Source organism: Vicia villosa, unplaced genomic scaffold, assembly GCF_029867415.1.
Source record: "Vicia villosa cultivar HV-30 ecotype Madison, WI unplaced genomic scaffold, Vvil1.0 ctg.000274F_1_1, whole genome shotgun sequence".
Classification (NCBI taxonomy): Eukaryota; Viridiplantae; Streptophyta; class Magnoliopsida; order Fabales; family Fabaceae; genus Vicia; species Vicia villosa.
Window position 1 is genome coordinate 52,181 of NW_026705116.1, and position 15,559 is coordinate 67,739.

Here is a 15,559-nt window from a genome sequence, read left to right on the forward strand (position 1 = left end):
TTTAATTATGCAAAATTCAAAAGAAAAAAAAAAAGGTAAAAAAGATAAAGTAAATTATTTGGTACCCATGAATTTTAATTGGGTATCAGTACCTTGAGTATAAATTGATTTAAGTTTTAATTTTTTTAAAAATAAAATAAAACAAAAAGATGATGTGGCAATTGCATGCTCAAGAACAAAGGAAATAAAATTAGTTTATAGGCATAGAAGACAATCAATTATTCAAGTAGGGGACTGGGTGTATTTGAAACAATCAATCCGACTATAAGAAAATTCAAGATCGTTCTATTAATCATTGGCCAGCATTCTAGGGTACAACATTAATCTTGACAAGTGTATGGTGAATAAGAACTAAAAGGAACCATAAATAACTAATTTTTACTTGAGCAGCATAAAGTAGGATACAAAATTTATGCTGCAAAAAATCGTTAGTCTAAACTAATTTCTAACTTGAATTATTCTGACACATTTTCTTGGCACGATGAAAGTGGAGCACAGCAGGAAGAAATGTCGATTCCAGCCACTTCCATAGCATTGCAGACCCATTCAGGAACATTACCTTTTGGGAACTGTAGTAAGATGAAAATATATCTCAATAGAATGTAAAGAATGGTCATGTTTACAAAAATACATAATGGTTTTTAGTATGGAAAAACCATTATGTATGGAAAGTAATTATATCAAATTCTTTTTACAAAATGACATCTTGTATTCACTCTCGAGCAAAACAGAAGGGCATCACTAGAAAACGCCAAAAAAGTCGAGTATCGATAGACCATCTACCAATCCGACTATATTTGAATATGTCGAATTAGACGGAGTTAAGGGGAATGGGATAAAGTTGCTTTGTTTATTAAAAAATATGTTATTAAGTGGAATCCAAGGGAATCTAATCCATCTCATTCCAGCAGTTGCCTCTATTTTCTTTCCCCCAATTTGAGGAGATTGAATGGAATCATTCTTTCCTTTTTTTTTTATAATTATAAACTTACTAATTTATCCTTCTTGTTTGTTTTACCAATGTTCATGGACAGAGTTAAAAGATGCATTAATTATGTAGACTTTTTAACCAGAGGTCAAATATAATGGTACTCAAAATTCAAGGTTGATATTAACTTCTCCAACATACCATTTGGCGCAGAAAGTCGCATACAAACCTTCAAAAAGAAAATATATATACATATGGTTATTGGCAGGTTGAGAAGCGAGAAATTAGTTGAAAGGATAAGTATTAATTCAGATCAGAAATGAAATAAAAATGGACAAGATAATAATTGAATATAAAGGTAAAACATACTTTGGGAACCTTCCTTCAACTATTGAAGAGTGGAGATCCCTACTAAGCTGCAAATTATGAAAGGACAATAATTTTAACCATAAACATTAATGTGATAATCATTTACTTATAATAAATCATTTTACCACATGATATTATTTGTACCTGCATCATATAATATAAATTATGATATGAAAGAAGCTGAGACCCCATGGCATCTTTTGTCACAAGACAATGGATGTAAGCCCTTGTGTAGTTCTTGCAAACCTGTAACAACAAAAAAAACACTGAACACATGCTAATTTCCACAAAAAAAATTGAAACTTAAAACCAGCCTCTTACAAGCATACCATACAGGGGCAAGTAGGATCAATTGGACGGGTGTCGTCGGCCATGTCTCTGTTTTTTAGTTTTAACACTCCCTGCAAGAAACCAAAAAAATAAAGTAAGTAATAGGATATCGAAGAATTATTCTAAATTCTCATTATTCCACACGTCAAATATATTAAAACTGGCCCAATGTGCAAATGAAAAATTAATATATCCCAATAGGGAGGCAATATCTTCCGGATACTTTTCCTATATTAGCCTATACACAAACGTTTGCACCTTTTGTAGAAACACCTGCTACTAGCACAATTCTAGGAAAAATATGCTGGTCGTGTAGGTAAAACAGCCATGGATGGGTATATCATATACGCATATGACTACCATACACAGAGACAGATAATGTTAAAATATTATCAATAAAGGAGTAAAAGATTATCACCTCAGGAACTAGAGCAGTGCCAAAGCGTGCTGTACGAGTAGGATAAACACAGTCATACATGTCAGCACCCAAAGCACTACAAACAACAATGTCAAGTGGATAACCAACTCCCTGAAAGAAGTTCAAGGGAATGTTGCAACATCACTATCACATTGAAATGTTTCACTAAAAACAAGATACTTGTGTTCAATAAAGTAAATTTGACCATAACATATCGCGGTTTATCCTCTGGCAAAGCAGCAGTGCACTGAGCAACAACTCGCCAAAATGAATTTTTATCTTCGCCGCCAGAAAGACCGCCAATAGCATAGCTGTGACAAAAGAAAATTATATTTAGCTCCCCGTCACTACAGAAATAACTACTAATTTAAGGCCGCTACATGCCAGTGATGTATATTCATAAAGATTGAAGACAGCTTACTTTTTTAAGTTTATGAAAAGTTGCATTTTTTATTAGAAGAAAAAAATTATGCAAGGAAAAATATCCAAATATGGTAATGCACAAATTCATGATTTACAGTACAGATTATGAGGGGTAGCATGTAATTTAAGACTCGTTCTTATTTGTGTAATGCATTTAAGAAACCTTTCTATATACATCTACACCCATTTCAATATAAAAAACAAATGCATTCAATATGTACTTTTTCTTTCCAGGAATTGATGGATGTTGCTAAAAAATTGAGACTCAATACCAACAAGAAGATTGAGCATTGTTAAATAGCAGCCATCCATCAAGGCAGCATCATAGGCCGCAATCCTAAGTTTATGAGGCAGAATTTTGGTCATCTGCCATAAACCGCCATTGACAAAGAACAATTTTTCTGAGAGGCCATTGAGACCTAATTCATTTTGTATGGTTTCACTTGGTGTCTGTTTTGGAGTCTAGAATTGAGCTTGGATGTTTATGTTTGTATTCAGAATTAGAATTAATGCCAGAGGACTTGACAATTCCATAAAATTACAAAATAACTCGTCCAAGCTATTTCAATTCTTGGCCAACGCCCTTAAAATTACCGATTCCATGAATAGAATGAAAAAATGCTCAACCTAAATATCCTTCCTGCTTCTTTAGTATTATACATCAAATTTGAGATTAACATCCTTCCCTAGTGGCATCAATACCCTTTCCCTAGTTTAGGTCTTATAAAGCACAGCAAAAAAGTATAAAGACATTGGCAAAAATGATATACTGACATGAACATAAGACCTACCCAGGCAAATTGCGCTCCACCATACCTTTAACACAAATATCCCTGGTTACAAAATATGTATTAGTAAGCAAAATAAAATGTCCAAATTCATAAATCATTAACTAGTAGAAAATATATAATGGCACAACAGATAGCAAAGTTATGGTTTTTGCTAGAATCCACCTCAACACAGGATCTAAACCACCTTGCACAATACCAAATAAGTTCTGATCATGAGGCCTCTTGTGAGCTGTTTACACAAGGCAACTTGTATTAATATTCGGCATGCAAAGCAAAAACAATATAATAGAATGCAGTGCTGAAAAGTAAAATCTATAGGACAATATGGCATTCATTTTCCAAGCAATATGGCATTCATTTTCCAAGCAATATGGCATCCATTTTCTTATCTTCGGGATACTGTTTAACATGTAAGATACTGTTAGAACTTTCATTAAGGAACAATGATGAGTTAGCAGTCATATTTTTAAGTGGCAATTATTATATTATTAGGAGCAGTTACATTTTATTAATGTTTCCCTGTTTATGTTTAGAATAAATAAGGGATAATTAGAGAAGTTTATCTTGGAGTTTGACTGGAAAGGAGGCCATTTAGACATTAAGGGCAGCGTAAACCCATGGAAGTTCTGTTGTACTATTATGTAATTTAAAGGGATTCTTCCTATTTCCTTTTATATATGAGTTGGTTTCACCATAATCCCAAACCTATCCCTTATTTACAGAGTCAGATAATTACTCCTACCAACTGAAGTAGTTTACATGTACTGAATATGACCATAGATTAAAACGCTTCTCTTTGCTAACATACAATTACCTGCTATACATCAGTCTATCCATCTAAGTGTTCACATACAATTACCTGCTATACATCTGTCTATCCATCTAAGTGTTCGATACGTAGCCTCCTCAACTCTTGGACCAGTAACGGTGGTCTTTATAACATCATCCAGAGCCATTATGATGTCTGCTCCAATTCTATTCTGCACAATTTATGAGAAGATGAATGGGTATTATAAAAGAAAAGTGAATTAGAGTGCATCCATAGGTGTATTGGATAAATCTAGTACTGACTTGTATTTGAATTGAATCCTCAGGTGTTAGAAGCATTGGCTTTCCATCTACGGGTGACTGAAGCAATAGAAAGAAAATGAAGATGCAGCAATTGAAAAACGGACAGAGAGCATTGAAAGAAGGTATACCTGAAAAGTGACACCTTTTTCAGTGATATCGGCAAGATGCAAGAGTGAAACCATTTGAAAGCCACCGGAGTCAGTAAGCATGGCACGTGGCCAATTCATAAAATTGTGAAGACCACCAAGTTGGTCAAGTAGCTCAGAAGTAGGTCGAAGGGCCAAGTGATAAGTATTTCCAAGTATTATTTGGCAACCAATATCTTGGAGCTGGCTAGTTGTCAATCCTTTGATGGTTCCTGCCAAGAGATGAAAAACGAACAAGTAGGCAATAGGAAATAGTAACAAACTAGTAAGGCAAAGGCAATGATGAGTGTAACCTTGCGTGCCGACTGGCATGAATAAAGGCGTTTGACACACAAAATGAGGGAGTGTCAATCGAGAGGCACGAGCACGGTTGAACCTACCAAGAATCTGAGAAAGGGACAAGATAAGAATCACGCGCGCACAGAGAGAGATAGAGATTATTAACATTATTATTACCTCAAAACGAAGCGCCATCGTCGTTGAGGGATGCGCCGAATGAAGCTTGTGCGTACCTTGGCGGCTGCCCATGCGGTCACTCAGTTGCACCTCTTATTTGAATTAAACATGTCTCACGCGTTTTATACTCACTAAACCTACGGATGCGGATTCTCTAAAGCACCCTGCCGTTCAATCCATACTGTCCTTTGGATCAATCAGAATCTTAATATTAGGACACGTGTTCAAGAAAAAAAAAACAAACAAAATTCCCTTGCGTTTTCTCATCTTCCCGTCTTGCCGCCACGACAGCTGCCTTAGACCGTCGTCTTCCCAACACTGTAAACCCCTCCATCCACCGCCATTGGTTTAGAATCTTAGCTCTGCTGTGTGTTACCATTCCCGTTTGAATGATTATTGAAAGGACTCTCTTTGCCTTAATTGGTTTAGTGAGAAAAAGTTTTACTTGTCATAGAAAATGAAAATGATATCAACGAGAATGGCTAGCGGAGAGACGATAGTGATCGTTTACAAATGCGGGGCAGCGGTCAATTAGAGATCATGTTAACACGCATGCCTTTCCGGTTTCTAATGTGTCTAATGGTTTCTTGAAAACGTGTCCTAATATTAAGATTCTGATTCATCCAAAGGACACTATGGAGTGAATGGCAGGGTGCAGTTAGAGGATCCGCATCCCTAAACCTACACTTATCACAACTCAATTGGATCCCCAAAATAAATCAATAAAAATTCTTAAATTCTATATAATTATAATGAATTACACCTTTAATGGTTAATGGACGGGGAGTCTTGATAGGAAAAACTATACGATTTAATATCTTTAGAATATCTTCCCTTAATTTTATAATCATTGCGTCCATTCAATATCTATACAATTAATGTTTAATATACATCATATATGTATCAAATTGTATCCATATTACATCGTTAACAGCATAACATACAAATAGCGGGTCACTGCCTAACTATATTGTTCGATAAAAACTAAAAAGCATCAAAACACGTGTCACCACCTAAATCTATTTTTATGACTGGTTCTACATTTAATTTTTATTGATTTGTTTCTCGTTCAATATCACTCAACTTGGTGAACTTTTCCATCCTTTCTAAAAATTGATACAGCCAAGTTTCAGCTTCTTTTGTGGAATGTGTTGTCTACTTCAATGATGTCATTGGTATAGGACACCTAGAAACATAGTGATCATCATCCAGAAACTTCAACGGTTGTTGCATTTCAGCTCTTGATCCTAATATCGTCGTGTTGTTTACGGCACGAACATTGTAAATTTGCTTGATATTTGAGAAATTTTGATGTCTCTTCCGTTTCAAAGTTGCAAGTATGTTTATGGGCGACACCATGTTCAATGTCATGTCAGAAAGAAGTTCTTTCTCCTCGGGATTAAGGCGACATACAATGGAATGATTAGTTATCTTGTAACACAAGTCATGATTGTGTATACTAGACACCACATTAAATTTTCATGTATTATTCGCCCATGCACCTTAAAAAGATGCTCATATTTTCTCTTTTCGGTGTCATCCCATTTCAACTTCAAAATAGGTTATTTATACTTGTCACTTCATTTGCATCTCATTGTTACAGATGCATGTCTTCTATTAGAACCATTATCATACCTCACGATTACAACGTTGAACCACAGTTTGGGCAACCTCGTGTAGATCCCTTGGAGCATATGCTTACAAACAGCAAACTCATGTTTACTTGTAAATTATTTACGAACATCTACCTAGACATCAAGCGATTTAACATCTACCTCGATATCAAGCGATTTAATATCATCTTCGATGTCACCAGGTTTAATATCATCTTCCAATGCATCTGATTTAACATTCATAGACATAGTAGCTTTAGAGAAAGTATCAAGGTGCACCATAGTTACGATCAATCATAACATAATAATAAATTCAAAATTCAAACTCAGCCTTAGAAAAATCCATAAGTGCATATTCGAAACACATGCAGCATAATTCAGAAGTGTATTTATGCACTCAACGTTCATTTTTTTACTACAAAACCATATTAAAACTAGCAATGAAGAAGAAAATGCATGTACATTAGCTTAAATTTCAACTTCTTTTCCTCATATAGATGTCATAAAACACAATAATGATGTTTTGAAATGCAACAGTTTATTAAGAATGGAATGAGGTTTTTTAAGGGTTTTGAGAAAAAAAGTTTAGTTTGTTCATAAGAAAAAAGAATATGCAAAGTGATATTTAATTCAATTTTCCGCTTCACAAATTCGAATATGAAGATGCACTTTTGGACTATTTTTTTAGCAAAATGGGAGTGTTTCACTTGCAACGTCTTTTTGTGTATCTTAGGTGCGTCCGAAAATGCACTTCCAAAATATAAAAAGAGCAAATTTGAGTTTTCAAATGGTGGTTCTTCACTCCATGTGATGGGAAAAGGAATGCCCTTAATATCATGTCTACACAAAAATAAAGTTCCAAAATATAAAAAGAGCAAATTTGAGTTTTCAAATGGTGATTCTTCACTCCATGTGATGGAAAAAGTAATGCCCTTAATATCATGTCTACACAAAAATAAAGATATTGAACTCGTGAAAAAAGTTAAGAAAAACAAGAGGGCAATTTTATCCACCCCATGGATTGCTAGCGAACTCTAATAAAAAACCAAAAATGCTCTTTAATTTTAGAAATATATCTCCAGATGCACTCATGATACACACTTCAGCATTTTATGAGTGAGTCATCCTCACTTCACTCAAAATTTAGTTCAAAAATACATCTCCTGAATAATTCAAAAACGCACTTTCATAACCTTATGTTTGTTTAACTTTTCCTTAGTGTTTGATGAGCATAACCATTATATAGTATTTGATTTTCTTTAGCTTAGTGTTTGATGAACATAACCATTATATAGTATTTGACTTTCTTTACTACGAGCTTTTCTTTTTTTCATCCAAAACAAAAAAAAAAACATTCTTTTTTATACCTTTTTAGTGTTTTAAACGGGGTTACAGTCTTTTAGAAGTATATTTTTTAATTATTTCAGAAATGCACTTATTTTTTAATTATGTCAGAAATGCACTTCTGAATTATGTATTGACAAAACAGGATGTCTCATTTGTAACGCCTTTATTATGTATATTCGATACATTTTCATGTATTTTCCAAAAATAAAAAAGGGCAAATTCGGATTTTGAAAATGTGAAGCTTCACTCCATGGGATTCCATAGGATAGGAAAAATACTGCCCAAAAGAAACATTAAAATAACAGGTACATGGATGATCCTTAATTTTCTCTTCCGTGGTTATTACTTGTGAGCATGTTTGTGAATTCAATAATACATTCTGTTTAATTGAAAACTTGTCCAGAAACTTAAATATTCAATCATATTATAGTATACTATATCAATAAATACGGAATAAACACTGATTAAACTTAACCTCTAACCATATAGATAAGACAACGCAAAGGTTACCAACCTAATGAGCGAGCTAATATATAGATCAAATTAGACAGATAAACAATGTAAAACCTATCATCAATTTTTGTAGTCACTCTTTCAAACTAAGTCTTGCATTTTGGACCTTCACTGACAGCTTTAACTTCTGTTCTTCCATATCCCTTAGCACCGCCAGCAAGTTTGCCCTATAAACATTACATCTTTGATTTGTGGTCTCTAACTCAGCAGCCAACTCTTGGATTTTCTTTTGCTTCTCTGCCTGTTGCATCAGTGGTATTAAAATGACCGGAGATGAAAAAAACAGATCACCAGTCTTAAATGAAAAGAAAAAAAAAAGGTCTTTCACAGAATACTCTAATAACCAAAACATATGGAATAAGTTTTGGGAAACACCCAACAGAAACTTTGGAAAAAAAAATACTTAAAATATTTAGTTATTCTCAATTAATCATTAAAGTTTATCCAATATACCAATCAGTTAAATAATTTGAAAATAGTGTATTGAATTATACAATGAAATTGGATATGCGACGACCCGTGATATATAAGGAATTAGGGTTAACTAGATAACAATGTTTGGTACTGACACCATTTTTGTTGCAGTGTGTAGGGACAACTGGACTAATAACAATGATATATTAATGGCGGAAGACGGTTTGAGGCAGATGACCTAAATTTGTCGATGTAAACGTGTGATTGCGACCTATGGTGGATGGCACTTCAAAAATTTCCTATGGCCGTGGGCACAAAAACTGTCATGATAGCTCATTAATAACACTGACCATAACAAGTCCTGAAGGATCTGAACGATACCCAAATAACACCAATGAAAGGTTGGTCTTTCACATTTTCAAAACAGAAAAATTAGAATTATTTCCTTATGTTGGGTCTTATGAATGAGAAGTATCTAATAACTAAATCCTAAAATAGGGGTAAAATGAATAACCAAATATCAAAATAAACAATATCAAGAGGAGACAAAGTTCTACTATTGACACTTACGGAGAAAAAAAATAGACACTCTAACATGTCTACCAAACTAACACGACTCACACTACAAGGACTTCAAATTTGATAGGTGAAAAGCCAATCGCTTCAACTTATTCAAACTTAGATGACCTGTCAACAATGAAGGAGATAGGGAGACATGAAAAACATAAGATGAGGATATCATTAAATGGAAGGATTCATTGGTAACATGCGAAGAACACTTGAGATAATTAGTTAAAGGATGATACTGAATTTAAAGGGTCTAGGGCAACGTTAGATAAAGTTTGAGGATTTTCTGAAATGGGTTTGAAGTTGGTGGTGGTGTGATGGAACTCTAAAAATCCATCGTAAGAAATGAAGTAAAGAAAATAAAAATATATCTACAATGTAAAATATTCAATAGATGAAGAAAGAGAACAATATAGAAAGGAATGAATTTCAATCTACCCCAGAGCAAAGCTTCTCAGAGGAGAAAACTCTCAGTCTACCCCAAAGCAAAGCTTCTCAAAGAAGATAACTCTCTCTGCCTAACCATAACAGTTCATTCAATATTCTAACATAATAACAGATGCAATTCACTAACATCATTATTTATACTACTAAGGCATAACTAACATACCGAATATAGAAAGAGGAGAAGTTCAAAGAAACTAACCACAGATTGATAGCTTGAAACATCTTCATCTCCTGTAAGCAACTCACTCCTGCCCCCGTTTACTATTGCAGGTCCCTCTGCTGTTCCAGTACCCTTTTTTTTTAGAATACAAACCTTCTTTGAGGCTTCTTGTAAAGCTTTCATTGCAACATGATATGTTTGGATTGATTTAGCACCTTCTTCCACATACTTGATTGCTTCTTGACGTAAATTGTTGCAACGTACTGTCGTAGACTCACGAGAACTACTAGGCAGCTCAGATGCGCGTTCGTCTAACAACATACCAGTTTTCGCATTCCTTGTCCAGCGTTTCAACACATAATGAGGCGGAAGTGTAAGAACGTTTTTAGCCCTGAAGACTGCTAATACGTGCCTGCAAATGATTCCTGAATATTCAAACATCTGACAACTGCAACTAGCTTTCATCTCAGAAGAATTAAATGTGACAATATGAGATGTTTGGTTTTCCCCGAATTTGGCAACCCGGTAAGTGGTGATAGTTCCTGAATCATCAATTTTTGTTGCAGGATTTGCCATTGTCTCTACTAACTCGTCTTGGAATTTCATGAATATCTTTCTGGTATAAAGACTTGCAGCTTGCTTTTCCATTGGAGATGGTGTTTTTAAAACTGGGCTAGTATTGGTAGTTTCGAAATCTGCTTTTAGTTCTCTTTCATGCCAACACGACACAGCCTTCTCATACTGTCTAACCAACAATTGTAATGTGGTGGATGCATTGACATGTCCGTCAAAGAAAAAGTTCAAACATTCATTTCCACCGTTCAAAGATGTTTCTCCAAAAAAAGTGTCCCGCAGGTAGACAGGGACCCAATGCTGCCGTGCATTGTAAATAGAGTGAAGCCATTCATTATCCATGATACAGTATCTTTCCAATAGTGAGTGCCAACAAGACTCAAAGTCATCAATAGTCTCAGTATGATGAACACATTTGATGAATTCAGTTTCAAAAGTAGGATGAGATTGACAAAAATGAAGCAGTTTGGCTCTGTTTTCTCTGAAAATACTGGAAGTAGAGAAGCGATGACGAGTTGGGGGAAGAACTTGGGCAACAGCAAGTTGTATGAGTGGATCTAAGTCAGTTGTAATGGAGAGAGGGAGGCGTCCAGACATGGCATGAAGCCAAGTTCTGAATAGCCATATGTAGGAAGACTCAGTTTCATTGAGAATCAATGCAGAACCAAATAAAACAGGTTGACCATGATGATTAAAGCCAGTGAAAGAGGCAAATGGTACCCGGTATTGATGAGTGTTATAGGTAGTGTCAAAAATAACAGTGTCTCCAAAATAAGAGTAGTTGTTTCTAGATGTTGGATGAGTCCAAAATATATTTCCAGCAACATGAGTAATATCACCTTGAACAGCATAAAAGAAAGCAGGGTTCTCTGATTGCATGCGCTTCAGATAGTCCATTACATGATGAGCCCCGCCACCAAGGGTTCGCTGTCGAGTGCTACTCATGTCTGTGCAGAAATAAGAGGTGAGTTATACAAATAAAAGGCGAAGATCACTCACATGCCAATTGTCAATTGTGGAATCCCGGTGACCACCGCGAACAAAAAACGGCCTGGGTGACCGGCGACCAACTACCAGCGTTCACCTGCTTTTTTGTTTTAGGGTTTTATTCATTACTTTGTCGATCTCATTTCTGTTCATTTATTCCGTTGATTTGTAATTCTCTCTGTTTTTCCTTTTTTTTTTTTTTTTCTTCTTTTTTTTACCAAAACAAAATTAATTAGAAGGAGAGTATTACACCGAGATCAAGAATGGACTATCTTCGATAACCAATGAGCAACTAAATTTACTTGTCGTTTTATAAATTTTACCTCAAAGTCAAAAAAATTGCAATAAAACATGTAGAGACATAAGAATTATACTAAACTCAGAGCTATCCATAAGATTGTAACAGAGCGTTTGAACCAATGATTGAAACATAGCGTTTGAACCACCATTTAGGAGTCATTTTCAAATATAACATTTATATATTCAAGGATATAGCTCCTTGGATTACTGTAGAAATAGTTATGGCTTCCGCCTCTAGGATTGAGTGGTTGTCAATGTTCAAAATTGCACCTGCAATAATAAATCTACCAAGGTGATCACGAACACACCAACCCCTATTAGTGGTATCCTGATTCTTATTGAAGTCCGCATCAACATGACATTTAAGCCACCTAAAATTTGGAGCTTGCCAATTAGTTAGATGTTGGTGCAAGTTCAACTTGTCCTGACTTTGTTGGGCTGCAAACCATTGTAGATTCTCCACAAAAGATGTTTCACCCGAGGGATGTGGAAATATTCCATAACTTACTCCAATCCTCTCTTATTGTATCAGTCACCATTTTCAGTTGGGAATTTCTCCAAAGACGATATCTATACCTCACACTATAAATCTCATTTTGCTCCTTCTTCCAAATGACAGTATCCTTTGTCACTTCATTCACAAATGGCACCTGAATAATACTTTCAACGTCTGCATTATAAAAAATATCTCTTATAATCATAACATTCCAATGTTTACTATTAGGCAGCATAAGGTTATTAACATGTATATCATACGCACCTTGTCTTTGAGGGGCCATCAAACAACCTTCTCCATTCCCTCGAAACCAAGGTTCATTCATAACTTTGATTTTAGTGTCGTCCCCAATACTCCACATACATCCAAGGGTTAATACTTTCATGGATTGCCAAATACTCTTCCAAATAAAACTCGAATTATTACTCAGGTTAGCTTCAAAGAAAGAGCAACGAATAAAGTACCTTACTTTGAAGATTATGGACACAAGAGATCGAGGATGTGAAAGAATATGTCATCTCTGATTAGCCACCATAGCCATGTTAAATGCTTTAAAGTTACAAAATCCCAGACCTCATTCCTTCATAGTATTACATAACTTATTCCATGTCATCCATCTTATACCCTTATTGTTACTCTCTCCTCTCCATCAAAAGGAATTCGACATTTTCTCAATGTACTTGACCTCCGCTTCAGGCATGAGGAAAATGCTCATAATATAAGTAGGGATGGATTGCAATACTGACTTAATCATAACTTCTTTCCCAACTTTGGATAGAGATATACCTTTCCAAGAATTTATCTGCTTCCAAATTCGGTCCTTAACATAAGCAAAAGTAGTTTTTTTGCTCCTACCAATTATAGAAGGTAATCCCAAATAAGTTCATGTAACCAGCACATGTCGTACTCCCATAAGTCTAGCAAGATCCTCCTGACCATCTTTGCTTAAGTTACGGCTGAAAAAAACCTCTAACTTCGTCAAGTTGATTTCCTGCCCTGGTGCTTCAGCGTAAATTTTAAGTAACCGTATAAGGTGATGAACTTCCTCTAAATTGGACCTGCAAAACAAAAAACAGTCAGCAAAAAGAAGATGGGACACACTAGGTGTCCCTCTACAGACTTGGATCCCGTGTATGTCCCAACGAGTTGTTGCCCCTTTGATGAGAGCCGAAAGACCTTCTAAAACGAGAATAAACAAGTAAGGAGATAGTGGGTCTCCTTGACACAAACCTCTTCCTGGTTTATTAGGTCTAACATTATCCACATTCACAATCACAAAATAATGCACTGAAGTGACACACATCATCACCCAATGAATCCACCTATATGCAAAACCCACACTGCTAAGCATACTTTCCAGAAAACCTTGGTCTACTCTATCATACGCCTTGCTAATATCAATCTTAAGAGCAAGAGGCTCATTATTATTGTTCACCTTCCTTTTAAGAGCATGAATAATTTCAATTGCAATCATGACATTATCCTGGATGAATCGACCCTCAATAAAGGCCGATTGCTCTTCTGATTCGCATTTTGCTGAGCAATTTTTTAATCTATTAGCAAGTGTTTTCGAAAAAACTTTATAAATCACATTACATAATGCAATCGGTCGAAGATCCGTCATGTTGTGTGGCAAAATGATTTTCAATATGTCATAGATCAGATTGTAGGAAAGTTAGCGAACTGGAAGAGAAACAATTTATCGTTTGCAAGAAGAAGCACCCTTGTCTAAAGTGTGATAGAAATGAACCATCTCTATCAGATGATGACCAATAAGAATCCAAAGACTTATATAGAAAAGATACACAAAATGCAGCATAAATTTCGTTGGGGTGATACTGATGAGCATCGGATAGTCCATGTTGTTGGCTATGATACGATATTAAAGTATAAAGAAATGAGGGGCCTAGGATTCCACAACTAAGAGACAGTGAATAGGGTGTGTATGATGAAGCTGGGTTGGAAGATTCCTAGTATTGCGAAGGACTTATGATGCAATGTCATGAGGGACAAATATAAAATGGAAGAGGTTGATAGATCTATTATGCCTAAAGGAAATTATTCTAGCCTTTAGAAAGATATAGTGAAATTTATTCTAGAGATGCTTAACTCAGGCACTTGGAGTATTGGAGATGGAGAAGTATAGATGCATAGAAAGATATCTGGTTAGGGTTGGATGCTTGTTTGGAAGATTGTATCAGTAACATTCCAGATGATTTCATTGGGCTGAAGGTGTGTGATTTGGTGGATTATAATGGAGATTGGAATTGGGACAAATTAAGTGGTTGGATGCTTGCCGCCGACGAGGGAGCTTAAAATTGGCATTTTTTTATCGCATGTACAACTAATGGAGATTTCTCGTTCAAGGAGATTTTCAATACAATTGATGGTCTTGATGATCATTTGGTGGAAGAAGATTGAAAGCATATCTAGAAGCTTAATGCGCCAGAGAGATGCATAGCTTTATTTGGCAATTGAAGCATGATAGAATCCTCACAAATCATAATAAAAATAGGAAAAGGCTAGGGCATGCAGGTTGTAATTTATGTGGCAACTGTGTAAGACTACCTTACATGCTATGAGGGACTGTGTGAAAGCCATGCAAGTATGAAAGAAAATTGTTCCAAATAATATCAGGGTCCAGTTCCTATCAATGAACCATTGAGATTTGATTGCTTTAAATTTGAAGGGTGGTACAACAGGGAAGAACATGATACATTCTATGGACGACCTTTTGCTCCAGAGGAGTATATTTTGCAGAATCACCTTGAGTACGAGAGGTCGAAGAAATGTAACGATATAGTTATGGAGAGGGAGGTTGGGAGTCGGTTAATGGGTGGAAGCCTCTTATGAATGACATGGTGAAAATTAATATGAATGAGACTAACAAGAATAATAGGCAAGTATTTGGAAAATTATAAACCGTTTGTGGCATAATTATGGAGAGTTTTGGAAAGGGACAAAACTTGCTAGAACACTTGGGTTGAGAAAAATGGAAATTAATGTTGATTCTCAGTTAGTGGTTGCAGCACTGGAGATCGGGAAATCTAATAATGTGAGTAGTTTGGTGTTGATCAAAAGAATTTGTGAGCTCATGGAGGATTTCGAGAGCTGTTAAGTTTCTCATGCGCATAGAGAGACAAATGTTTGTGCTGATGCGACTTACGCTCTTAAACATTCTTATAATAAAATAAAAAAATTGACATCTAC

The 15,559-nt window shown here is 35.4% G+C and overlaps 2 protein-coding genes across 4 annotated transcripts; both read right to left on the bottom strand.

Annotated features, from left to right (window-relative positions):
- Positions 1-263: 263 nt before the first annotated feature.
- On the bottom strand, positions 264-5,589 carry LOC131626216 (uncharacterized). Of its 3 annotated transcripts, none has more exons than XM_058897045.1 (14): positions 4,933-5,589; positions 4,770-4,863; positions 4,459-4,688; positions 4,331-4,387; positions 4,119-4,239; positions 3,422-3,488; positions 3,260-3,301; positions 2,257-2,356; positions 2,046-2,156; positions 1,627-1,698; positions 1,442-1,543; positions 1,298-1,344; positions 1,130-1,157; positions 264-569 (listed from the first exon to the last, which is right to left on the bottom strand). In XM_058897045.1, exons 1-14 carry the CDS (start codon positions 5,002-5,004, stop codon positions 456-458), a joined length of 1,257 nt encoding a protein of 418 aa, XP_058753028.1. In that variant the 5' UTR covers positions 5,005-5,589; the 3' UTR covers positions 264-455. The 3 variants fall into 3 exon arrangements, 2 of the variants coding, with proteins under 2 accessions (XP_058753028.1, XP_058753027.1); XM_058897044.1 differs by having other exon boundaries at positions 2,251-2,356; positions 4,933-5,585; XR_009291072.1 differs by having other exon boundaries at positions 510-569; positions 1,632-1,698; positions 2,251-2,356; positions 4,933-5,583.
- A 2,705-nt stretch (positions 5,590-8,294) lies between these two features.
- LOC131626217 (protein FAR1-RELATED SEQUENCE 9) lies at positions 8,295-11,704 on the bottom strand. The gene is made up of 2 exons (XM_058897047.1): positions 10,033-11,704; positions 8,295-8,646 (listed from the first exon to the last, which is right to left on the bottom strand). Exons 1-2 carry the CDS (start codon positions 11,509-11,511, stop codon positions 8,479-8,481), a joined length of 1,647 nt encoding a protein of 548 aa, XP_058753030.1. The 5' UTR covers positions 11,512-11,704; the 3' UTR covers positions 8,295-8,478.
- Positions 11,705-15,559: the final 3,855 nt, after the last annotated feature.

Bases quoted from the DNA above. Each gene is read 5' to 3' on its own strand.
- LOC131626217 (XM_058897047.1), bottom strand. From the start codon at position 11,511: ATGAGTAGCACTCGACAGCGAACCCTTGGTGGCGGGGCTCATCATGTA. The intron at 8,647-10,032 runs GTTAGTTTCTTT...CTGATGCAACAG, and splicing joins TTTCAAGCTATCAATCTGTG to GCAGAGAAGCAAAAGAAAAT.
- LOC131626216 (XM_058897044.1), bottom strand. From the start codon at position 5,004: ATGGGCAGCCGCCAAGGTACGCACAAGCTTCATTCGGCGCATCCCTCA. The intron at 4,388-4,458 runs GTATACCTTCTT...CTATTGCTTCAG, and splicing joins AAAAAGGTGTCACTTTTCAG to TCACCCGTAGATGGAAAGCC. The intron at 4,240-4,330 runs GTCAGTACTAGA...TAAATTGTGCAG, and splicing joins AGGATTCAATTCAAATACAA to AATAGAATTGGAGCAGACAT.